The sequence below is a fragment of the Colius striatus genome, chromosome 14, assembly GCF_028858725.1.
Source record: "Colius striatus isolate bColStr4 chromosome 14, bColStr4.1.hap1, whole genome shotgun sequence".
NCBI lineage: Eukaryota > Metazoa > Chordata > Aves > Coliiformes > Coliidae > Colius > Colius striatus.
Window position 1 is genome coordinate 3,276,939 of NC_084772.1, and position 25,588 is coordinate 3,302,526.

Genomic DNA, 25,588 nt, shown 5'->3' on the forward strand with positions numbered 1-25,588 from the left:
ACTAAAAACAGCTGACCCTCTCCCAAAGGGCCTGAGGTGTGTCTTCAACAGAAAAAGGCATTCTCTGCCTGCCACTCCACTTGCTGTCTGTCAGCAGTTAATGAGGGTGGTGGTGGTGGGGGGGGGAAAAGCAGCACTGAACCTTAACCCCTCCCTCCCTCACCCCTCCCTTACTCCATAGGATTCCCACATTCCACTTTCTTTCTGTAAAACTTAGTGATTTAAAGGTCCCCCATCCACATAAAGAAAAATAAGTTACATAATATTATAACTGGCTTTTCAATACTCTTTGGGAGTCTGGGAATGTCAGGACAAGGAGGTCTGCCCCAGACAAGTGCTTGGCATCAGCAGCTGCCCCTTTATTACAAGCTGGACAGGCATCAGTTACCCAAACCTGCCTTTTACACAATTTGCACAAACCCAAAAGTCCAGACAAACGTTTCTGTTTCCTTGTATTTACACTAGGTTCAAAAGGATATTCACAGCATCTTCTCAATTTTGGCCAAAAGTCAAAAATTTGTTTTAAACTTTGGAACGTGCCCACACAGCCTTTTGCCCCAGGGTCTGGTGTGTCTGCCCAACCCAGGGGGCTGGGAGGAGCCTTACAGAGTCTTCTGTCAGCCGATGGCACGGGGAGCTCCGGGCTGGCAGGCTTACAAGGCGAGATGCAGCTTCATCTAGCTGGCACCAGTCCCTTCCATGACTTGCTGGGCCTGCTTCTGCCCCATGCAGCACTGGGCAACCGACTGGAACAACCTGAGGAGGGACGGGGAGCGGTGTCAGGGGTGCTCGTGGTGCCCTGCTGCACACAGGGGGTTGGCTGTGGTTAAGTTATACTCACTTCTCAATTTCTGGAGCACAGTGAACAAACTCATGGTTCCAGAATTTAAATGCTGGGTTTTTAATCAGCTCGATGAAGGTGATGAGGAGACCCCAGGGATGAGGCCTATTTACAATCAGTCTCTCCAAGAGAACCCTGAAATGCAAAGGTGAAGCTAGTCAGAGCTCAACAACCCCAGCACACAGAGGAAGGGAAGGCAGAGGCTGAAGGGTGGCAGCTGCCCTCCTGCTCACCTGGTGATCTGCTCCTGAATGGCCTCAGTGTTGGCCTCTGCAAACAGGTAGAGCATGGTGCAGCTGAAGTAGTGCGTGTGACTGTTGGGGTACCGCAGCTGGTTGGCAATGGCGTTCAGGAACAGGTACCGGCCTGCAGAAGGGGCACAGGGAGGACATGCCTTACAGAAGGGAAGGAAGAAGCAGGTTTCCCCTTACACACACCCACGAGAGGAGGAATAAAGCAGCAACTAACGCTGCACAAGATGAAGGTTTGTGAGGCTGCCTTATGGAGGTAAAACAAGCAAAAGCAACCGGGGATATGAAGAAGCCTTATCAACCCAAGCTAGTGGGGCAGTAAGAATCCAATTCCTCTTCCTTAAACTTACTTCTCATTCCCCTGAACACCTTGGACATTTGGCTTGAATACTGCTCCTGTAGTGAGAGTTTAATGTTCTAATGCAGCCCCACTCCCTGTGACTTCACTGGCAGCCACACGAAGCGATCTCCTCTATCTCTCAATCTGCTGTTCAACCCCACATGGCAGGAACCAGAAGCGTTTCCAGCTCACCTTCAGTGTCTAGGTCTACTGCCAAGTTCTGGAAGATGTCCATGTGAGCTGAGTGGGTGATGGTGCTCATGGAGGGTGTGCTGCCTTTGTTGTGGATGTGCGCAATAGCTTGAGTACCTACGTAGAGCACCAGTGCGTTAATCAGCTGGATGTTGTAGCGGTTGCCAGGTTCATTTGATACCTAATAGCAAAGATAGGAAAAGCATTAACATTCATTCTTTCTTTGGCAATGGAAGGTACAGCATGTACAACAACAGCATCCCAGCATCTCCTTGATTATACAGAGGACAACATCCACAAATTCAATTTGGTGTTTACCCTCTGGCAAGAGAGTGGTTACACACGGTGATGGGAGCCACGAGACTTCATCACCTGGTGGCTGAGGGCAAAAAATCCCCAGCAAGCTTGATGCAATCAGTTCTGAGTGTCCTCCTCACTGAAGATTTGCAAGGCTGTGCACTAGAGACGTGCAAGCAGAAGAGGCAAAAGTTTTAGCTAACCCTACATCTTCAGTGTGAGCATTTGGCAGCTCACATAGATAAACCCAACTGCTTTTAAATCTGAATACCTTAAGGTAATTCAAGTTAAGGTTCCTCTTCCCTTAAATTCCACCTCCCTGGAACTATTTAACATACACTTAAACCATCCTGCTAGGGAGTGGGAGAAGAATTTCTCAGAGATGTGTGCACAGGGTTTTCTACTGCCTGCAACACACCAACACAAGTCCTGCAAGAAAGGAGGGTGACTCAGGGAGACTATTTGTCCCCCTCTGTTTAAATTCAGCATCCTCAGAAACCAACCACTCACCTGGAGGTTGCTGCGTAAGTCTGACAAAAAAGTGACTGGAGAACGGGTTTTGAGATAGGAATCCAAGTCTTTCTTGAACTGAGGTGGCATCACTCCAGTGAAATTGGTGAGTATTCGTGGAGCAATATTGATCTCACTTAACATGTCCACCTGTTGAGAGAAAACCCAGCCAGCTAAACCACAAGCAATCTGTACAGGAACAAAGAGCAAAAGCAGATCTCTGAGGGGTGTTACATCAACTGCTGGTGCTGACAACCTCTTCCTACCAGTAATGAAAAGGAAACACTTGTGTCTGGCACATTTCAGAAGAAACTTGGTCCCTAACGGGCAAACTTAATAAATAAGTGACTGTCTCAAAGAACTGAGAGTAGAGGATTAAAAAGAGCTGAAGGGCAAAGGCTGCAGGGGAATTCAGTCACTGTCTTGGAAGTTTCCCTGTCTATGCTCAAGGAGATTGGTAGTTCAAAAAAAACCCAACACCCACAGAAGGCAGGAACAGCCTTCTTCAGCCTCAAGAAGCACAAATCCAATGAGTATTGCAGCTGTGCTCCCTTCACCCTGCACAGCTCAGGCAAAGAAGAGTAACAGGACAATGCTTTAGCAGTGTGAGAAAGTTTGCTTCTAATCATTCCATGATTAGGAGACTGGCATATGCCCAAAGATTTAATTAGGTAACATGAACAGTTCCCAAAGCCTCTGCCCATTGTGCAAGAGGCTGGTCTCAGAAGAGTGGTTCATCTCATTTTCAGGATAGGATGGCGTCTGTGTTTCTCATCAAAAGCATTTACAATGACAGTGCTCAGACAGCAGCTCTTCAGCAACAAGTTAACTGAACTCCAGTCTCCACACATCCTCTGCAGCACAAGCTTTAACATTCAGCACGGGCTGAGCAAGACTGAGACGCAAACTGCTGGCTCAACTTCCAAAGAGCAAAGCCAAAGACTACATAAGCAGCCTGTTTCTCACTGACAAATGAGACAGTGAAACGATAAAGATGTCCTTCCTCCAACACTGTGTGCCAGTCAGATCTAGGGATATCACCAAGTCAATCTCCCCTGGGAAACAGAAAAGCTCCCTGGCTTCCCGTGCAAAACTAGGTCCCTGATGCAGTTCTGTGACACAAGTCCCAACAGCCTGTCTGTTCAGGCTGAACATGCAAGAGAGCTAAGTATCTACAGCTGCCAATGAAGCCATAGTGACCAGAGGCAAGCTTTATGCTTCCAGTTGCAACCAACTTCACACAGGACAAAGATTGTAACCCACCCTGTATGGAAACTATCAAACACTAAGCATTACCAACACAACTGAAACCTATCTGCTTAAAAAAATTGCTGTTCTGCTGGCTGCTATGGCACTTCAGTTTCAAGATACTTAACTCTTGCACAGTTGCATCCATTCAAGTTAAACTACTACCAACACTCCACAGAAGCATTCAAGCTTCTCATGATCAAACTCAGGACAGCGAGTCCTACCTTTAGATTGGGGGTGAAAGGGTCTGGAAGCCTCATGTTCCGTGGGAAGGCACTCAGGATCAGGTTCCTCAGCTGAATACAGTTGGGTGGGATCACATCACAGAATCCATAGTGGTAGTCACAAAGAAATTCTGGGAAGTCATGCAACAAGACCAGCAGCACACGCAGAGTGCCCTGGGAAAGCAAATGGCATACAGAAAGAGGTGTGTAACTGCTGGAACTGCCCCCAAGACCTCACAGAGCCATCCTTCTACATTAGTGGTTAACTCCAACGGGGGGAAATGAGCCTGGGAGGGCAGTTTGCTTCTGTCCCACACCAGATTTGCATTGAACTCCAAGAGACAAATTGCAAAAGAACAGTAAATCCTATTTTGCTACCAGAACATCTCTACCTTCAGGGAGCTTTGGCTGAAAGTAGCATCTATTAGCTGACATGTTTTTACCTTGTAAAGAATTTGCATAGGTTTGGTGAGTTCCACATTTCTAAGGAAAGGAGCCAAGTACTTGAAAAGGTCAATCAGTAACTGGGCATACATAGGCCAACCCTGTCAAGAGAAAAACAGCAGGTGGAAAATGTGCAATGAAGAGCAGTTACCTTAATGTCTAAAGCACAATTAGCTTGGTCTTCTGACAAACCCAAAGTAACATCCTGGTGCTAGCTCTGGCAGTGAGCACAGCACAGCTCGCTTCAGGGGCTGAGCTGCACATCATCTGCTGCTGGTGTTTCCACAACCCAACATGCCATACTGAGTTGACAGTGTTTGGTTTAGACTGCAGCTCTTGCAGACTTTGTCTGACAAGGGAATGCTTATTCACCCCGTATTCCATAGTTTATTGACACAAAGACTCTCCTCCATGCAGTTAGGTTACTCGAATACAAAGACAACAAAAACAGACCAGCCATGCTACTAGTGCACTTTGAGAGCTGTGAAACAGCACCACACCAGATAAGCATCTGTGTGAGCTTTCTAATTCAGAAGAGATAAACTGCAGCCACACCTTCTGCTGTGGTGTATGTGCCAGCATTCTTGCAATAAATATCCGATGGGAGATCAGTTCCAGCCAGGCATAAACAAAACCTGGAGCTTTTGTAGGCCTCAGGATGTGAAATGTGTTACTGAAAGAAAAGTTAGAGCAGGTTAGAAGTGCACAGCAATAAGATGGCTTTCCACAACATTGAGGGAAAACATACAAAGCCCTAAAAGCAAGGCATTTTAGCATCTTGGTTTTTACCAGTTAACTTCCTTAAAACAAGCAAGTGGAGAGTCTATAGAACTGGCTATTCCAAATGTGATTAAGCCACCACAAAGGAACAGTCAGACAGCCTTCAGATGAAACATCTCGGCTCTACCAGGAAAGGATAAGCACTGGGAGCAGTCTCAAATACATACCAGAAAGCTGTGAGTGTCTGGAAGTTGATGGTCTCCAGCACGTGCTCAGGAGCGTTCAACTCCAACAGCAACATGATGAAAATGCGATGGTAGGGGAGCTGCTGAAACTCACTCTGCCGAACATCGTGGTCTTGCAGAAGAACTCCCACCACGATACCAAGGACCTGAAGAGGTCAAGACACTTCAGTGGTGCCAGCAAGAACTTTGTAAGTCAGCCTACAGGTCACACTTTAACCATCATTAGAACAAACAGTACAGTTGAACAAGAACCAAAACCTCTAGTTACTATGGAAATAAACACTACAGGCTGTAACAGCAGCTCCCAGCCCCCACACTTTGCTCTCCCTGTCACAATGACTGACTGGGCAGTGTTGGAAAGTCAACTGCCCGAGACCATCTAGCCATAAACTGAGCAGTGTTGGGCACAACCCTCACAACACCAAGGCAGCCAGGCAGGAATCACCAGCCTTCCACTGTACTCTCTAATGCCTCAGAACAGCAGTTGGCTTTTTCATTTCAAGGAGCAACTGTGAATTTTGGAATGGTTTCTTTGTGACTAAGAAAGCCACTCGGCATCTTGTTGCTCCACTCAATAGTTTTCACTTCAGTGACCAAGCCACTCAAGTCCTCAGCCAACACTTCAGCAGCAGCAAGCTCTACGTTTCACAAGGCCCCAGCAGAGCTACCCCCAGCTATGCACTACAAATGCAGCAAGTACCAAAAGTGTTCCCAACCTTATTCAGGAGGTTGATCTTTGTAACTGTGTTGGTTGCCTCCCCAGAGTGCTTCACTAGCAGTGCAATAAGTCGCACAAAGGCATCCAGGTTGTGGTAGCACTTGGCTCGGATCATGGTGGGGTTGGCTGCGGGGTTATGCTGCTGCTCGGCCTGAGCACGGTAGCTGATCTCAACACACATCTCAGTGCACAGGCGGAAGAAGCGTGTGATCAGGTCGTCTGTTTTCAGGATTCCTTGCTGGTGCATCTGCCCAGGAAAGGAAAAAGCCTCAGCACAGTAACCACAGCAAGCACATTTCCAAGCTTAGTGCAAACAACACCCACTTTACACAGCACCCACCTCACCTGGCACGATTTTTACCACGCTCTCAAGAGAGAGGAGCAGCAAACTAGCTCTGCTGCTTTTCCCCAAGACAAATATTTTCCAGGCAACTTGGAGGTGGCAACACAATTTTAACAGAGACATTCACTCCGAAATAAAGGGTCTTGTCTGATCCCAAACTCTGTTCAAACCTCAGCATAGCTGAGGAGCCTGTTTCGGTCTCAGTTCTGCCATCAGCACTCAACCCAGCACAGGGAGCGAGAGGCAGCAGCAGTTCAGTCTGTCAGGCCTTTAGGAGCTCACACAGGGTGCACAAGCTCTGGGAAGGACAGGCTTCAGTTATTACTATCTCAGGAACCATCACTGCTTTGCAGCAACCCTGTGTAGAAGCCAACTACATTTGGAGAGTGGCTTTTCCTTACAGGAACACCACACGCAGAGAATGATGGAGTGAGCTTTTCTGTTCTGCATTGAAGGGTTGTTTCTAATAACACACACACATTAGAGAAATGAGACTTGCTTTTGTTGTTACCCACAGTACTAAAGCCATCCAAATGAAACAAATTACACTGCAGGAAAGCTCTGGGTTTTTGAAAGTGCATCTTCTCAACTCCTAGTACATGAAGCTATCCAAATGGCACAATCACTAACTCTTGGAGAACTTAAAGAGTATTTCTGGAGAAGCTTTTGGTTTTTAAAGAGGAATTAACGTGTCTGCCGTCAAAGTTTTGTGCTCCTTTTGTCCTAAAGACTAGTGGAAAGGAAACAACACTTCAACAGCCAAAATGATGTTGGTTTCAGTTCAGTAACGAGCCCCTGCTTCAGATGGCTATTACAAATTACTCCTGTAGAACCCACAGCTAAAGCCTGGAAGGAAAAAATTATACATCAACACTCCACTTCGACATATTTCAATTGCTATGTCAGATATGACCAGGTATGTTCAAAAGCTAAGCAAACAAGTGTGAAAAAAGAGTGGGACAAAAGCACATTGAGTATTATGAGCATGCTGTACTGAAGAATGCTTTGCCAGCGTACTTGAAAGCACAGGAAGAGCTGGGGGACATGAAGAGGTGAAAACATGTTGTTTTAAAAAGTGGCTTTAACAAAGGAGTCATTAAAATCACTCAAAAAAGATGCTATGCAGTACAAATCTGACCAACAGGCAGCTGACTACAAGCCACTACAAGAGGACACTAAAGTCAGGTTAAAAAGGTCACTGCACCAGTCAAGTTCTTCAGGTATACTTTGTAGCTTTAGCTTCTTGTCATTTACTACCTGCAACATGTGGCATTTCTGTGGTATCCACAAGGAAATTTAAACACAATACAAGTAGATAAGGACAGGGGCTTCCCTGCAGCTGCAGCCCAGGAGCTGCCAGCAACACTGTCTTTGGAAGATGCCTGAAGGTACAGAGGGAGTCTGTTACCACAGGTGTTGGGCTGCTGAGGGCATCTCCCTTTTCCATCACACCTGGAAGGCAGATGTGTGCTGTTCACAGCTGTTCAGGTGCCCTGGACTGTTGGAGGCTGTTTAAATCCAGGCATCACTGTAGCTAATGAAGCTTCAACTTTTTCCCCACTCTAATAATCCCAGTTAGAAAAAGGATTCTCTTGTTCATAAGCTCTGAAATGATCCATCTGTATCTCCACCTACTAGCAATCTCCTGTAGGCTGTCAGAGCTTCCACTGTTACCCGTGACGAGCAACACTAGTCAAGCTTCACTGCAAAGAGCTGTACACAACAGCAATCTCAGGTGGAAGTTCTTCTCCCCACCAGACTTATCCCCCAGCTCATGGTTTGAGCTGGTTGCTATGGTATCTGAAGACCACGACTGGGTGAAGGTTAAGGGTTTCTAGAGCCCCAGACAAGAAAGTGATAGTTGACTGCCACACACCCGAAAGCTTCGAAAGGATGCCTATCACAGGTTATAACACTGCTTTAAAAGGGAGGGCATCACACCCTACTTATGTTGAATAAAAAGCACCTTTCTTTCCAAAAGCTCTACCTGTCCAACAAACGCCGAGAAGGCTTTGGTACTGTCGCGGCCAGCTGCAGCCGAGTGGTACAGGTTGACCCACTCCCGCAGCAGATACTCCGCCTTCTCCCGCAGCCCCGGAGGGTCGTCGTACTCTGAGGCCTGGGAGATCCCCGAATGCATCATGAAATTGGGACCCCCGTGAGCACGGTCAATCATGGCTTCGTAGTTGGATCGGACCACCTCCATCAGCTGGGGTAACCTAAGGCAGCAGAGCAGAGAGAGCTGGGTTAGGATTCCTCCTCCCCCAGCAGGGCTGGGAACTAGAAGCCTGGTCAAATATAGGTGAAAGAAGGCAAATTTCTTAAACTAAATCACATCTTCCCATCCTCCCTGGAATAACAGAAATAAGTCATGAAAGTGGATGCATTTATGGCAAAAGAAGGAACACTGAAGCCATCCAAGCTTTGCAGTTCCACCTTGATTCGTGCTGCAGCAAAGCACCACAAACAGCTTCACTTCTGCAAGCTTTGGAAAGCCTACAGCATTCCAAGACAGTCAGATGCCAGTGCTAAACAGCCTGAGGCACTCCATTTGGCTGCAGTGGAAATCAAATCATACAGGGAAGACAGTCTGCCCACACCCATTGCAGACAAAAGGACTTTTGTTTGGGGACCTCCATTAGCAGTTGTGGTGGTAGCAGCAGCCACTGCCACCACCAGCAGCCAGCTGATGGTTGCTCTCTCAGCAATCCAAAGCTCTCCAAGCTCCAATCCATGTCCTTCTCAAAGCCAACAGCAATTGCTTACACCTTAACAACAGGAGGCCTGCAAGTCCCCCAGGTGTTTCCAGATACATCTGCTGCCCAGTCATCTGCTGGTGGACACACAAGCCACGTGAGGCTGGTAGAGAACTCTAATATAGACTCTGACCAAAGTTGTTCAAGGAAACAAAAGATTGTCTAATTTGATGAACTCTGTGATTAACAAATTATTGTGTTACCAACTTGATGTTTCATATTTAGACAGGTATAAACATTGCTGAGATCTGAGATAAAGGAGGAATTCAAGCTGGTTTCTCACAGTACCAGGGCCATTTTGGAACACAGTGCATAGAAAGCTGCTCCTGCTCACTCAGTTTGACATGATAGCTGCCTCTATTTTGACATAAAATGAGCACAACTACATCAGTTTAAAGTAGCACAGGGCTGTGGCCCTAGAGAAAGCTTAAAACTCTTATTTCTGATGTTAGCCATGACCTATGGAACATTCAAATTGTAAGTGAGCACGAGAAGTGATGTATTGCACAACATTTGCATCTCACCCTTCCGGGGCGTTCCCTCTGGAATGAGCATTAATCCTCATGAGTGTCTCAATGGTGTGAAACAGATCAGCCTCTGTCACGTGGGCAACGCTTCTCTCATCCACCAACAGGATCTTTACCAACTGCATGGCAAATGCCACAGCCATGTAGTTCAAGCCATTCTCCATTGACTGTCAACGTGAAAAAAAAGGCAAAGTTCAGCCACGAGTCTTTGTGGACTGATCATAAAGAACTCTTCTCAAAAGAGCAGCTCCCTTTACCTGAGCCAGGTGCAGGTCATACTGCTGCATGTTAACCAGGTGATTGCGGATTAGCAGCTCCACAGCTTCCACGTTGTACTTGTACTCATCTCTGCACTCAATCAGGCACCTGAAGAATTGGGACACCTTTTAGAAAGTCTACTCAAACAACACAGTTTAAAGCAAAGCAGCTCAGATCTGATACCTCAGAAACTGCCATTCACTCCTCAGGTCCCAAAGAAGTCTCTCCTAGAGCATTCTCTAAGGTCACCTTTGTGTTCACAACAGCTTTCAGCCTCAAGCACTTGTTGTCCCACACAATTAGTCACAATAACCCTTCAAGAGCTTCAGTTTGCTGAGCCTAAGAGGCCCCACTGGCACATCTGCCTAGCTGAAGTGCCAGTGCACCTGTGGCAGGCATGTCATGTCAGTTTGTGACAGCATATAGACACATTCTCTATGAGGAAAACCAACCCCAAAGCATCTTTAATGTTTAATTACATCAACAGTGCCTATCCCCTTCTAGGACGGGGCAGCGTTGTCAGAAGACGGAGTTACTTTTGACCAAAGGCACTGGTTAATTTTGTCTGTCCACACTGCAGCAATGCAAAATATTAACAGGCAAGTAACTCAGAGTAACACAGTAACTTCTGGATGACAAAAGCTACATCAAGGTTCCTGTAGTCTCAGAACTGACCTAGTGATTTGTTTATTACACCATGGAGATCCATAGGCACGGCCGTCCTGCAGAGCCTTCAGCACAAGCAGATGACACTCACGATACCGAAGCAGGAGGTCAGCATCTGCCCCGCTGGTGGCATCCAGCAAGCCCTCTACAGCCTAGAACAGATGCAACCTGTTAGCAGAGGAAAAAACAAGTCCTCTTCCAACTCTTCTGCAAATCACAGCAACAAGAGTTATCATCAGAAGACTCAGCAGACACCCAAAATCCAAACTCAGTCATCGTACTGACCCTTTGATAAGCCCATCAGAGATTTTACCAGCTGCTACAGCATCTACATGTTCCCTACCACAAACCACCTAAGCCTATGTCCTACTGGCTCTACAGGCACCAAGCAGTGTGAAAGACTGCATTTGTTTGTGCTGCAGATTCTCTGAGTCAACATCTCCTCACAAACAATTCTGCATATGAAAAGCTACATGAAAGAAAATTGAGAGAGCCTGACAGAGGACAGCTACCAGGCTCTTTAGAGAAACTGCTGCTGCACTCAAACACATCTGTGCTAGTCTAATCAAATAGAAATGAGTCTTTACCCAGGCAGCATGATTTACCTGGTCAAGGCCTAGCCAGGAGTAGATCCTGTCATAGGTACAAGCACCATTAGTCAAGAGCACTCTCCTTCCAGTTTTCAGTTACTTGTGTTTTGCCACTGTTCTGGGATCCTCAGGCAGGCAGTTCTGCATCCTTCCACTACATTCAGATGGATATTTCTCCAGGCCTGTCACTATGCTCTGCACTCCTACCCAGGCACTGATGCCAGCTCAGCTTGCAGAGCTCACTGCAACACTCCCCACCTGGTACAGTGTACTAGTTGTGGCTAGGATGGAGTTAATTTGTGCTGAAACAGTGCTGACAGCACACCAGTGTTTTGCCCATTGCTGAACAGTGCTTGCACACCATCAAGGCTTTCTCTCTCCCACTCTGCCTCCCTCACCAGTGGGTAAGATGGGGATGAACAAGATGTTGGAAAACACCACAGCCAGGACAGCTGACCCAATCTGCATAAAGGGGTATTCTGTGTCATATTACATCATGCTCAGCAATAAAAGCTCAGGGAAGGAGGATGAAGGGAGGCATTCATGGTTATGATTGTTTGTCTTTCCAATCAAGCGTTCCATGTGCTGAAGCTCTGCTTTCTGAGGAGCAGTCAGACATCAGCCTGCTGATGGGAAGCAGTGATTTGTTTTGTTTGTGCACACAGCTTTTGCTTTCCCTACTAAATTGTCATAATCTGAATGAAGAAGTCATCTTGCCTTCCCTCTATTTTCTCCCAGTCCTGCAGGACAGCAGAAGGAGTAGGCAGATGACTGGCCATTGACAAGGGCCAACCCACTATGCTACCGCAAAATCCAACCCCCAAGCGTGTCACTACACATCCAGTGCTATGCTCAATACTATCCACCCACAAGGGTAGTTTCAATGTTGCCTTAGCCTCTAAATCATCCTGAAATCAAAGGCTACTCTGTAGGGCAACAACTCTCTATTTGCCACACCTGAATAAAACTCCCTGAAGTGCCAAGGTTCTGGACCTGTTTCTCTCCACAGCAGCCTGGCCAAGTGAACATCACAGCACACTGCCAGTTTTATCTACCCAACTGCTGCAGACAGCAGCTGTTCACCAAGCAAGTTCCACAGGATGCACAAAGATACACAGTCACCAGCAAGAGAGATGTGTAATAAACTCTAGGTGAGCTGTCAGAGGAGAAGAGCTGTTAACACTCACCTTCTGCAGAAGCCCAAGAGCAGCGATAGCGTCGCGGGAGTTACGCGCCACAACCACAGCCTCCAAGAGGCTGCGCAACGCTTGGGCTTGAGGATTCATGGCCAGGGTGTGTGGAATGGACTGCAGGTGCTGCTCCAGTTCTGTCATACATTTGTCATATATCTGTGCCACATCATCTGTGGCCCAAGCTTGCTGCTTAAGAGAAGGTGAGAATGAGTGATTTTTGCAAGGATTGTATTTGTGAAACTCAAATACTTATTGTCCAGTATAATACATCCAGAATTTAGACCTCTGCAAGGTCTACTGTGCTTTGTTACAGTACTTCAAATATACAACTATGAGCAAATTAGGCTGGGGAAGTAACTTCCAAAGAATTCCAGCAGTCCTTAAGACCAGGCATGCATACAAAATCTGTTCATTGTCTCAAAACCCATGCTCCCCTTCCATGACCTTCCCACAAAAGTAACCTGGAATTTTGATGTTTCACTGCTGCTAAAGCTACATGTGACAATCATAACTTGCAAATCTTGTCCTAATTTGGGTTAGAAAGCCCCAAGACTGGATTTAAGTTTCATGTTGCCAGTCTGACATGAAATCAAGTGCAGTGTTCAACCACTATTACCAAGTAAAACAAATGCCTGATTCTTAGTAGTCTCCTAGTAAAGGACATTGGTTCTGCAACATTCACCCAAGCAGAACTACAGTATGAAGCTGATTCATTTCAAAGTCTCTACCTTCATAGGCTGAGCCAAGAATCCTGTAGGCTGAGTTAAATCGTTGGTAGGCAAGAAGCCAGGGACATTGCGTGCAAACTCTTCATAAACAGCCAGCTGTTTCGGGTCCACACCTCCAACCTTTGTAAGGAAAAGAACAGGCACTGAGTTTCTTGTTGAGCACTGTGGCAGTGAGGAATGAGGGCAGTTTGTGTAAAAGGTCAGTCACATTCTTAAACAGAGTGGCCTAGACATCAAGGAGAAGGATTCTGCTGCTCTGCACTAAGGTTCTGTCTCTCCTGCCACATCTCCTAACAGGAAGATTTTGCTCTACAACTGCAACTCACATTCTCAGAATCAGGAGTAACTGAATAGTGGCTCCATGTATGCCTGACATCCAGGAGAAATGCTCTGCTGAGAGCACAAGGTATGTCCTTTAAGGGAATGAAAATACAAAGGAGATGGCAATGAAACAGGCTAGTCACCTGTCAGTGACAGCAACAGCACACAAGAGACAGGACTTCTTGCGTCTTCAAGGAACTGGGGAAAACTACATGAACACTCAGTTTGCAGCACCATACTCATGCATTTCCATGACTAATCAAGCCAGCAGCAGTTGCACTTTTAGACAAGACTAACAATACCCAGGACTGCTCAACTGAAGTTGGGCCACTCACAGGACAGGCAGGTGAGCAGCACCCAAGACAGCCCAGTTACTATCCTCACCTTTAGCCTGATCTGTTCTGGCATCCGCTCAGCCTGGTACGTCAGCACAACAGGATCACAGTAGCGACGACCCTCTTGTCTGGCATGTTTTCTGAGCTCAAACTCCTGGGGAGAAAACCCAAACACCATCTTGAATCTTAGACACTGAATCTGGATGGATAGGAGCACACAGGAAAGACAGCAGTACCATACTTACAGTTGCTAGCCTCTTGTCCATCTCGGGGCCTGCCTTTTCCACAGCTGTCTTCTGGATAAAGCAGCAAGCGAGCTCACAGTTATCCTGTGCTAGCTGGGCAGCTGCCTGCTCCATCATGTCCCTCTGCTGTGGGGAGGCTGCCTATTGAAAACCACAATCATCAGTGAAGGCTGTAAACTCTCCCTGTAGCCTTAAAATCAGCACTAGTTCCTATCCAGGACACCAGCAGCAAGCAGATATGCTCTTAGGAATGCACTCTCTTTGCATGGGATGTACAATCATCAATTTACTTTTGCCTAGCTTTGAATAAAACATGGAGTCAACTTTGACAGTAAAGGCTTTCAACAAGGAACAAAACAGCAGGAGGTTCTCCAGCTTCTCCACCAACCTATCTCCAGGGCATAGAAATAAAGGACTGTTGCTTTAGACTAATGCACATACAACAAATGCTAATGCAGGGAAAGCAAGCTTTGTATCACAGCCTCAAAATTTCCCCACTTCCCAGGCTGTAATCAGAAGCCCCCAGCCTTTAAGTGAGTTCTATTTCTGACACACATTTTCCTCTTTGCTTCTTGGAGTCTGCTGTAAGACAACCCTGAACAGATGAACTTATTTTCCAGAGTGCAAAGCAGCACCTCCCACTGGAAATGCAATACATACATAAAGGCAAATGGTCCAATCTACTTGGCTTTCCTGTCTATTACAATGTACCACTCTTTCATTAACTCCTGAGAGCTACAGCCCTTCTCTCAAAGGAAAGGAACTCTTACTTGTCAACACACTTTACACAATAAGCCAGATGTGAGTTTTTAGATTGGGCACTTCTGCAACACAATGTTTTTTGTAATTACCCCTTAAGAAAACTTCCTTGGATTACAACCAGTCAATTACAACCAGGCAATGCCCTATGTTTTCAGGGATGAAAATCCCTTGATTACTATGTTACATTTTCCCCAGTGTTTATGACACTATGCAAGCACCACAAGACACAGCTCTGAGGCTTCCACACAAGGTGAAGCACTTTTGCTTACACACACAATGCCTGGCAGATACGTGGAGTTGTGACACCAGTCTGTGTTCACTCAGCCTCTGCAACTCAAGTGCCACATCTCTAGCTTCTCATGCCACCCAAGAAACAACCAGCATTTATCCAGCCACCTCCTTACCTGAACTGTAGTCCTACCTGATGAACCACTGCATAGCACAGGAGTATTTGTGTCCCTCTTAACAGACAGAGGACAATTGTGCTTGCTCTTACAGACACTCAAACTGAACTGTAATTAGCGTAGGTGCTAACAGTGGTCACTCAGCTCACATGTTAACAAAACAATCCCAATCTGTTTACTCCCATCCTTATGTTTAAGATGGATGGAAAGGATTTGTAAGTATGCTCTTCCCGATCTCCAGCTCAGCAACTGAGCTACTTAAGTTCTGTACATAAAGGGTCAAGAGTGTTTGAGGCCTGGGAGTTACACCAGGCATTATCCCATCCCATAGCTGCAGATGCAATCCTTACTAACATTTTGTGCTGCCCTCAGACCATTAAATCCTGCCCTCTCCAGCCAATTCCCATGCAAGAGAGAAACCTCATCACAAAAAGACCTTTGCACAGTCACTCCCTATCAGGTGGGAAGTAGTGACAGGCCCTTAAGCAAGAGGTAGGCAGTCCTTTCCCTTTTGTCTTTCTCAGTCCCTGAAAGGACAGCTATGTCTTGACCCGAGATCCTTATGCTCTCACACCTGCTGCTGATGCTGAGCACAGTAAATATTCTGTGTAGCAGCTACTCTTTGCTCAGTTAGTTTAGTCAAGGGCAAGCTGTGTCAGTAGCTTTTCTTGAGTATGTGTTTTACAACCACATCACAGCTTGTGTTCACCTCAAGCTTTGTGTGTTAAGCCACATTAATCACCAAACTGACAGTGCAGAGAATGGATCTGCTGATGCTGGATATCCACAGCACCGAGCCGACGACGGGTCTCTTACCCTCAGTGCAGTAGCAAAACTGTTTTTCAGGTTGGTAGCTATGCTCATGAGCAGAGGCTCCCTGCAGGTGATCATGGCCATGCCGGCAGTCAGGTTCCGCATCATGTGGTGCGCGGCCACGCGCATCCGCGACTCCTCGGAATCCAGCGCGAAGTCCTTCCTGACGATCTGCTCGCAGGTGGTCATGGCGATCTTGATGGAGCGATCCACCACGGGGTGCACCAGCTCCTGCACGGCGCGCTCGATGGCCTGCCGCACGCACTGCTTCAGCTGCGGGTGCGCCTGGAACAGCGGGATCTGCCGCGCCGTTGCGGCAGCCGAGTGAGAAGCGAGTCGACCAGCAACCCGTCTGCCCTGGCTGCTGACAGCTTCCCAACAGCTCTGAAGCTGACCGCCCTGCTTTGCCCCCAGCACAGCACTCCTGTGTTCCAGAGGCAGCTATCAAGCTATCCCCATGGCTCATTGTTCTAAAGCTGGAATCGTTTTACTTCCAAAGCTTCAGCTGAGCACAAGGCAAAGATGAACTTCAGAGCTAATCTGCTGAGCTCAAGTCCTGTTGACAACTATCCCAACTGACACAAATCAATTGGATACTAATGTCATAGTGAAAGATCACTCGATCATCTAAGACTGTTAATGCAACTACTAACCACCCCTACAGTTTTCCATTTGGTAGCTTGTTAGTGCTCATCCTCCCCATTACTTTTGAGAAGTGACTCTCCAATAACTTGAGCTTACAAAGTCTGCTCCCAGCAGCTGTGATCTGTGACACCACCAGTGGTAAGAACTGTTTGAGTGAACTACATTAGCTCCCAAACTTACCGTAGGGTTTAAGGTAATATGTGGAGCCAGCCCTCCCAGAGAATAGACGTTGATGTCATGATAACTGTACTGGGGCTGTGGAGGAACTGTGGCTGTACACGTGGTGCTGGTAGCTGGAGTTGTAGAAGCAGCTGTAGAATACAAGAATGTTTGTAGTGAACCACTGCTGAAAAGCAAATGTTTACAATGGAAGCATTCAACTCTCATTGAAAACAGCAACTGACCAAACAACAAAAGTTTTGCAGTTTGATCATGAAGCCTCTTAAATTCATCAGGCAATTTTTATTCTCCATTTCCCCAGATCAGAACCAAACTATTCTCTGTGCACCAACAGAGCTGTTGGTTGTGACACAGTTCAGCCCCTGACATCCCTTCTGAGTAGCAGCTACCAGAGCCTATGTGGAATTAGTCCTCAGGATGACTTCCATTTCTTCCCTGGCTCCAAACTCTTTACACTTACTGCTACTACAAAACTCTCCAAGCATTCAGCAATGTTACAGTATGTCACTTCACATTTTTCTGCTCAATAGCATAACCTGCCTTACTTGAACTTCTATAGTGTGGTTCTGGATTCTAGATGAAAGGCACTTACTAGTTGTTGTGATGGGTGGGAGCTCTTCTGGCTGCTTCACATCCTTCTTTGGAGCAGATAACTGCTCATCCAGATTTTTCAGGCGATCCTTATCTTTCAGGAGACTTCCAGGTTTCAGCTCATTGATGTCTAGTGCAAGGTTCTTGCAGAGCACCTCAATCTCAAACTTCAGATTCAACTGCACAACAATTCTAGTTTAGGTTATGTCACAAAGAAAACACCCGAAACGTTTACCAGGCCACTTGACTCCCAAGCTTCCCATCCTAACCCCATGCCTTCTAGTGACCTGAACAGTGACTGAGGACTATACAAATATCTGGTAGGCTGACCTCACAGCAGAAGAGCTTCATCCACACTCTAACAAATGAGGCAATTCCCAATTCTCCCTGCTCTAAAGCACTGAGAAGTGAAACTTGGTCCTTTCACAGCATCCTCTTGACTGGTATTGTCAAGAAAATACCACACTCAATAGGTATAGAAAAGAAAAACAGAAGCTTACTTTTAGGTCATGTTCTTGATGCAGCTCAGCTAAAACATTCATAATGGCCATTGTCCACGGATTTGGAGGCCTGAAGACCTACAAGAAAGAACAGCATTACATAAACTTCTTGAATCCTCTGTGTAACTTACCATTGGCCTTTTTGTAACATGAGGAGTTGTGTGTGCATACAGCTTTGGAAAAGTTTGTACAGCTGCAAGTAGGATTGAATGTAGCATTCTGTTTGACTGGAACAAGATTAGGAAGCTAGTTGAACATTAAACTGGAAACACAATGACTTAGTACTTTTGAGAGGTCAGTTCTGGGTGATGCAGAACTTACAAAAGCTTATCAGGGTCAAAGGGGGGTGTGAGGAACTGGAAAAAATAGGTCACAGAAGCCCTTCAGGGGCATCCTTCCACTTTTCAACAGAGTTCTGTTCAGGGATACCATGGTGCAGTTCAGCTACCACCCATCACCTTTCTAACTGCAAAAATGCACAGATCACTTTCTCTCAAAACAGAGCCCCTTCATCATAAGCCCTGATGTGCCTTTTCTACATGAAATTCAATCAGTTTTTGCTTTGTGCTGATGGAGTTATTGCTCAAGTGGCAAAAGAAGTGCTGCAGAAAGTAAGGAGCTCTTCTCACAGTGTCACTTACCACACTCCTGACGCTGGATTCTAAGACTTTGGCAACAAATGGCACCACATAAAGCAATTCCTGCTGTCCCTTAACGTAGGCTTCCAATAGCAGCGATTTCACATCCAGGTCCTGAAAAACACCAGCAACAACTGAGAAGGGGAAGAGGGTGGAAAAAACAACAAGCACGCTGCAAAAATCCCACTTACACTTACATGCTCCTTCAGGTTGAGTCAAGACAGTCCTTGAATTTCACAGACTGCCAAGCAGTGGCTACTTCTTGAGCAAAGATACACATTTTCACAGAGGATTCATTTGGACAAGAACTGAACTACTCATTTTTCTGATATAAAAAACATTTGTAAGTCTCCAGCACTACTGGAATCATGTTTTGTACTTAGCACACACAAAAAATAGGTACTTGTAAGGCAATAAAGCTTCCCAAACAGCCTCTGTTACAGCATTAACAGTGTGCCAACTCATGCCAAACAAACCTGCAAAGACTGAAGCTCACCGTATGCAAGATGGGCTTATTTTTAGCCAGTGTAATCATTCCCAACCAGTGACCAAGGTTCTTCAACAAGGAACGGTCTGAGAAGTTGGCTGCAGCTTTATCTGAAGTCAGTAGCACCTAATAAGAAAAACCCAACTCAAGCAATAACTGGAAGATAATCACACTCAAGACCAAATCCAACAGCTGATCTGACTTAAGATGGAGAGTTTCAGAATATGAAGTTCTGAGCTTCAGGATCCTACAAAGATCCTCAAAAGCAGCCTTCACTTCAAGGCAGCACCCCATGAATGTGCCCTGTAAATTCCTTTCTTTCGAGAAGGGGATTACACTTTCCCAGACCTCACCATTGACTCTGTTAAGACTGTTACAACTACTTGCTTAGGAAGGTGTAACTCGTGAAGGTGAGGCTTCCTTTTCTTTCTGCTGCATCACAGACCTGAAAGCTACAGTTTGCACCTCTTGGGAAATCATTTCATTCTTATTTCAAGACTTCAATCATGTCATAGGTACTCTGCTGTTAGTTGTGTTCCTTAGCTTCAGAGGAGCATGAGCCAAACACAGCAAGGCCAGCTATTCTCTGAAGAGCCAGGAGGTTCTTTTGCACTACAGCGTAACCCACGGTGGTCAATTCCACCAATAGGTTTAAAAATAGTGCTTGCTTGACAACCTTGTTTCAGTCACTCATCTCTCATGGGTTACTGCTTCTCCCTCCCCTCCTGTTATCTTAGCCCTCTAGCACACTGTGGTTGTTACACCCCCACTTTCTAAAATCCTCCCCTTCCCCTTTATTTTTCTTTGTCCAAAGTGCAGAGTGGTTTGCTGATCTTTAGACTATCTCCACACAAAAGCAGACCATAAGCAAGTTCCTCCTAGGTTATAATTTGCAAACCTCACACTAATTTAGAGTGCACTCACATAAAATAACTCAAATACAGATTTGCCCCCTCATTCCATCAGAATTAAGTCCTTGGTGCTTTCCTGACTGAAAACAGAGGAACCTTGTATCCATGGAGGTAACCTGCTACTTCAGTGTAAGCCAGCAGGTACATTTTGGAATGATATGTATTTGAAGATGGGCAACGTAGCATGTGAACAGCCTGAGAACACTTGTCCATCTTTACATGTACCTAAGTATAACCAAAATGCACTACTCACCTTGATATTTCTGTAGGTTTCATTGAGAACCATTTTATTAAATTCTGGATTCTTCAGTGTGTCAAGGAAGTTGGAATATAAGCTGTGAAAATTAGGCTCAATACTGACTCTCTTCATGACAAGATACTGTGATACCCAAGGCATGAACTCTTCTTTCACTGTTTCTTTCAATTCTTCAACCTGGCTCCATATCAAAGGAAAAACATGTCACAAAGGTATGAGATGACTAAAAGCACCTGGGTGAGCTCTAACACACCCTTGTGGTCACCCAGTTGCTGTTAACACTAAGGCTAGGGCTTGGGTTTTGGTTTTTCTTTAAATAAGCTTTGAAATCAGTGTCAGAGAATCACAGAACCTTAAGGGTCAGAAGGGACTTGCAAAGCTCATCCAGCCCAATCCCCCTGCCAGAGCAGCACCACCTAGAGTAGGTCACATAGGAACTCATCCAGGTGGGTTTGGAATGTCTCCAGAGGAGGAGACTCCACAGTCCATCTGGGCAAATCCAGTGCTCCCTCACCTCAACAAGGAAGAGGTTTTGCTTTGTTTCTTAGAAACCTTCTGTTTCAGCTTGTACCCATTGCCCCTTGTCCTGCTGCTGGTAATCACTGAGAACAGCCTGGCTCCAGCCTCCTGACACTATCCAAAGACCTGGGCAATCAGCAAGGACTGTACAATAACATCAGCAAGGCAAAACAGTTTAACTCTTCCCCACTTCTCAGCTTTTTACCGGAGAAGTGCAAAATAAATGAGGTGAATGGTGGTTCAACCTTGTATTTTTTTCCCCCCCAGAAACGTCTTTTTCAGTCCTTTCGAGTGACAACATCAGAGAGGACTACCCAGCAGTTACTCCAGGTACCTACCAGCAATGCTTTCCTCATAACAAAGCATTACAGATACACACCACTTCAGTACAAAGGCTTTGGCTACAGGGAAATAAGGAAACTTGTAGGAGAAAGCAAGATGAAGAACAGCTCGCTTTCACCTGCCTCTCCTTTCCCTGAAAAATTGTGTCTACAAAGAAGTTCATGTAGGAAGTGCTGAAAACTATTATTTCTTCAAAGTGTGCTTTCCCATAATCTCTTACAAGGACTTCTGCAGAAGCATCACTACCCATCACTTCAGAATGGATCTGATCTAGGTGAACCTGCTTCTGCAGGGGGATGAACTAGATGATGTCTAAAGGTCCCTTCCAACCCCCACCATTCTGTGATTCTATGATTTCTAGAAATATTCAAACAGTAATGAATTTTACTAGTGTTCTTCCATACTTGCCTTCTGTGTCATATTTGACTGAGACAGATTATTGAAGATGAAAGCAATTTTTTCCTGGACGTTCTCTGGAGGTTCCACAATTCTCTCAGTTTGATCTGTTGCTACTAACAGCGTATCAATGTTGGTGGTATTAATGGAGGGCTGGAAGGAAAACAAGAAATTAACAACAGACAATACCTAGAGGCAACATCAAAAGAAACTTTTGCTCTGTTCTGTCAAGTAAAAAACCCATTAAGCTTTACCAGCTGGCACCTACTGTCTCAGATTCGTTTTCAGCAGCACTCTAATGAAGCCAGGGATTTCTTTTTTTTACTCTATAAATGATGATCAATACTCAGTAGAATGTTGCTGTACAAAAAGCTTCCAGCATTTGCATTCATATGTAAAAGGTGCCATTGCAATGGCACCCACTAGGCTGAACAACCTGCATACACTGTCAGTCTGGAGAGAATCACAGTGCAACAATAAGCAGTAATTCCTACAGCAGTGAGTCTTGTCCTGTTGCTTGTGACTTGGGAGAAGAGACTGACAACCCTCTCACTGCTGTCTCCTGTCAGGGAGCTGCAGAGAGTGCTTCTGTCTCCTCTCAGCCTCCTCTTCTCCAGGCTCAACACCCCCATTCCCTCAGCCCCTCCCCAGTCCCCTTGTGCTCCAGCCCCTTCCCCAGCTCTGTGCCTGGCTCTGGCCACGCTGCAGCCCCTCAGTGCCCCTCTGGCAGTGAGTGAGGGGCCCAGCACTGACACAGCCCTGGAGCTGCAGCCTCACCAGTGCAGAGTATTGGGCCATAATCACTGCCTTGATCTTGCTGGTCACACTATTTCTAATACAAGCCAGGATGTCCTTGGCCTTCATGGCCACCACAATTTGTCTGTACCCAGACCTGATTTGCTTCTCCAGGGAGGGCCCTGGGTGGCAGAGCACTTACCGGCACATCTTTCTTGAAGCTGACTCCAGTTGGTCGTGTGATTGTAATGGTTTTTGCAACAGTGGTGGTGGTTGAGGTGGTTACTATAGTGCTGACCTGGCCAGCAAGAGGAGCTTTTGCTGGAACTTGGGCCTGGGCCTGAGCCTGGGCAAGTGCAATACTTCCAGGGGTGGTGATTGAGCCCTGCATCTTCACAGGAGGATCTCTGGATTGCTGTCCGTACTCTATGTACTAAAACAGGGTAAACAAGCACATATAAGAGGTCACATGCAGCAACAGAACTAGAGCTTCAGCATGAGCAATATAAATAATCTTTATAATACTGACACTAACACCACTAAGGGAATCTGCAGGGTACAACTGAACACCCTTTTACAGCACATCTTCTCACTATTTACTTCCTTACTGGAGCAGAGCCTCAAGCTCTAGCTCTGAACTCAACAGGCTGAGGTCAAGCATGAAGGGACTTGGTATCCTTAAAGGTTTACAGAGCACTACCCAAAACATGCAAACCTAGGATACTAGAGCAAGTATCAAGAAAATGGCTATAAGGCAAGGAAGAAGTCTTCGAAGGGCTCCAACAGGTACACAGAAACAGCAAAGTCTGAAGTTCACAATAAATAAGCAAAGCCACAGTTCTGAAATGTCCAACTTCTAAAGATTTCATCTTCTAAAGCAGCTGAATAGTAGAAAATGAGCCTCTTCCCCACTCTAATACATTTAGCCATTCACGAGGTTCCTCTGTGCCCAACTCTCAGTTGATCTGAATGGCAGCAGAGTCTCTGGTGTATCAGCCACTCCTCCCAGTTTGGTACCATCAGCAAAGTTGCTGAGAGTACACTCTCCCCTCATTCAGGTTAGTGATCAATATGTTGAATAAGACTGGCACAGTACCACCTCCTGTGGAACCTGACCCAAAATCCTTAAGGGATTGGAATATGGATCTGCTGAGGCACTTGAAAGCCTTGGTGCACAGCTACAAGCTCTGGTTGATCATGCAGTTATATTGAGGCAACTTATCCAACATGAGCAACTCAGATTTACAGAAACAGAAAACAAACAATCACCTTCACCTGCTTACTCTATTCCACAGCATTTCCTTTAAGGAAAGGCATGTCTTTCTGTGAGGGTACACTGTCTAAAGTTGGGACAGCTCAGACTATTTTTCTAAAGGAAGATGAGAATTTGCTCAAAAAGCATTAGAACCACAGAAAGTCTGTGTGCTAACACAAACATGCACACTCACCTCCTGCAAGTGATGCGGGAACTGTATAAAGTGACTAATAGAAGCCAAGTGCTGACAATACTGGGGATAGTCCTTCAATCTGCCAGATAAGACATGCATTAGTCAGAAACACAAACCCAGAGCAAGAACAGAGAACTACAAATTTAACACTGGTGTGTCATTCCCATACTGCACCACAGAACTACTCCTGGACTGCTTACAGCAGCTGTGCTATCAACAAAGCATCTTCTATAAAGTACTTCTGTTGAAAAAACTCATTCTGAATTCACTTAGCAGCAAAACACAAGGTTTATTCACAACAACTCATCCTATCCCACATCTTGATACTTCTGACATCACACAACTGCATTTATATTCAGTGTTTGCAGTAAGAATATTGGGTTAAGTAATTTATGGTCTGGCTCAATGCATTTTCAACAACAAACTTGAGTGCCTCTAATACCCAAGGCAGAAGCTTCACCTACACACATCAATTATTACAGCTCTACTCATGAATGCTAGATGCTGCTGCTACTCAGAGAAAGTAAAGCCTTTAGGTCCTGCTTAAAAGGAGTAAGATGGTGGCTAAGTCTCAAGCTTGTCAGCCTTAAGTGTATTCATTCTGTTCAGCTAATTCGATACACTATGCAACTCTGAAGGCTGTGAACAACAGCTCTCATTACAGATGAAATACTGCAGGGCAGATGAACTATTAGCAGAGAATAAGGAGAGAGGAAGATGTGCTCCTTGCTTACAAGTCCACACACTTATAGTTCTTAAATAATTCCAGGAAGCTTGCTAATACTTTTCAAGTTCAAGTAGCAGCTTCCAGAATGGAGACTTTACCCATGGGAGTACAAATTCTACCTACTATGGCAGTCTGACTTGACAGATTCCTCTACCTACAATACATATAATATCATATAAGCTTTGAGAAAGCTTATTTTTTTGGAAATACTTTTTGATATTTCTATGTAAAGCCAGTCATGGAGCTTAGTTCCTTCTCAGTCTTTCAGTAAGAAACAGTGCAAACAGCACACCACTAGAAATCACCTGTAGGTCACCACATTCACCTAACAAGCTGACAAGTTCAGCTAATGCAGCACTTGACTGATTTATTTTTATAAACTAAGTCCACCAGGTAGTTTCAGCATCTCAGTTTGTTCCACACTCATACAGGTAGAGCACTGAACATTCTGATTAAACAAATCTGAAGTGACTCTCTAACTAGCACATGAGCACATAGTTTCAGGTCAGTATCTCTGAAGTTGCCACGTGTACATTTCTAACACACACAAGCCAGCTCATACTGCACAATGAGAGGAGGTTCACCATTAACAAAACATTACATGTACTGTTTTAGGTATGACCAAAACCCACACTCACCTATTTTTAAACCTATCTAGTGCAGCAATACCAAAATAGTACATTTTGGATGCAAAAGGCTTTCGTAAGGCTTCAAGAACATAGCGCAGGGCCAGGCCCAATGCCATATAAGTAACCAGTCCTTTCTCTATGATCCCACCAAAGAGGCAGGCTGTTATGTGCAGCTCTTTATCTGGGTACTGGGGAAAGAAACGGTATTCCTCAAACAAGTTCCTCAGCATGCAGTTAAACACTTCTCGTTCCCGTTTGATGTTGGAGTCTTTAAACCTTTGCAGCATTTCCAAGACCTGGAAAGAAAGTGAAAGTTGTTACCAATGGATTTGCATGACTTCAGCCTTTTCATGCTTGAGGTTAGGAGTGCTTGCAGCTCCTGAGGTGAACTGCACTGTCACAAGCCAGACTGCAGAGTAACTGCCTCCAGAAAAGCCTCAATTCATCCAGTAGACACTAAACCACTACAAGCTTCCTTTTCAGACTCTAATTCTCTGTCCTTTCTTTTAAGCTACTCTCTCCTCATAAAACTTTGTGACTGCAAAAATGAAAGCTAATGTTGAGTGTCTTCCCTAACTTACAACCACACAAATGTATTAAACCTGAAGTACTT

The 25,588-nt window shown here is 45.5% G+C and overlaps 1 protein-coding gene and 1 non-coding gene across 11 annotated transcripts in view; both read right to left on the reverse strand.

Annotated features, from left to right (window-relative positions):
• Positions 1-435: 435 nt before the first annotated feature.
• Positions 436-25,588, reverse strand: part of CNOT1 (CCR4-NOT transcription complex subunit 1) — a 56,402-nt gene continuing 31,249 nt past the window's right edge. For 4 of the 10 annotated variants that reach the window (XM_062007191.1, XM_062007189.1, XM_062007190.1 and 1 more), the window contains exons 21-49: positions 24,985-25,271; positions 23,620-23,698; positions 22,374-22,604; positions 21,449-21,589; positions 20,177-20,356; positions 19,022-19,138; positions 18,529-18,639; positions 17,888-17,965; positions 17,389-17,566; positions 16,797-16,927; positions 15,975-16,271; positions 13,993-14,133; positions 13,797-13,901; positions 13,092-13,211; positions 12,358-12,552; positions 10,590-10,732; positions 9,914-10,022; positions 9,654-9,823; positions 8,340-8,592; positions 6,029-6,277; positions 5,295-5,458; positions 4,903-5,020; positions 4,347-4,448; positions 3,904-4,077; positions 2,432-2,581; positions 1,625-1,805; positions 1,075-1,207; positions 842-976; positions 436-756 (exon numbers count right to left, since the gene is read on the reverse strand). In XM_062007191.1, coding sequence (XP_061863175.1) covers positions 678-756; positions 842-976; positions 1,075-1,207; positions 1,625-1,805; positions 2,432-2,581; positions 3,904-4,077; positions 4,347-4,448; positions 4,903-5,020; positions 5,295-5,458; positions 6,029-6,277; positions 8,340-8,592; positions 9,654-9,823; positions 9,914-10,022; positions 10,590-10,732; positions 12,358-12,552; positions 13,092-13,211; positions 13,797-13,901; positions 13,993-14,133; positions 15,975-16,271; positions 16,797-16,927; positions 17,389-17,566; positions 17,888-17,965; positions 18,529-18,639; positions 19,022-19,138; positions 20,177-20,356; positions 21,449-21,589; positions 22,374-22,604; positions 23,620-23,698; positions 24,985-25,271 — 4,551 coding nt within the window. In that variant the 3' untranslated portion in view covers positions 436-677. The remainder of the gene's footprint in view (positions 757-841; positions 977-1,074; positions 1,208-1,624; positions 1,806-2,431; positions 2,582-3,903; positions 4,078-4,346; positions 4,449-4,902; positions 5,021-5,294; positions 5,459-6,028; positions 6,278-8,339; positions 8,593-9,653; positions 9,824-9,913; positions 10,023-10,589; positions 10,733-12,357; positions 12,553-13,091; positions 13,212-13,796; positions 13,902-13,992; positions 14,134-15,974; positions 16,272-16,796; positions 16,928-17,388; positions 17,567-17,887; positions 17,966-18,528; positions 18,640-19,021; positions 19,139-20,176; positions 20,357-21,448; positions 21,590-22,373; positions 22,605-23,619; positions 23,699-24,984; positions 25,272-25,588) is intronic. The other 6 variants (XM_062007195.1, XM_062007196.1, XM_062007194.1 and 3 more) reach the window with 3 other exon arrangements.
• Positions 19,543-19,677, reverse strand: LOC133626791 (small nucleolar RNA SNORA46). The gene has a single exon (XR_009819768.1). It is a non-coding gene; the product is annotated as a small nucleolar RNA SNORA46 (small nucleolar RNA).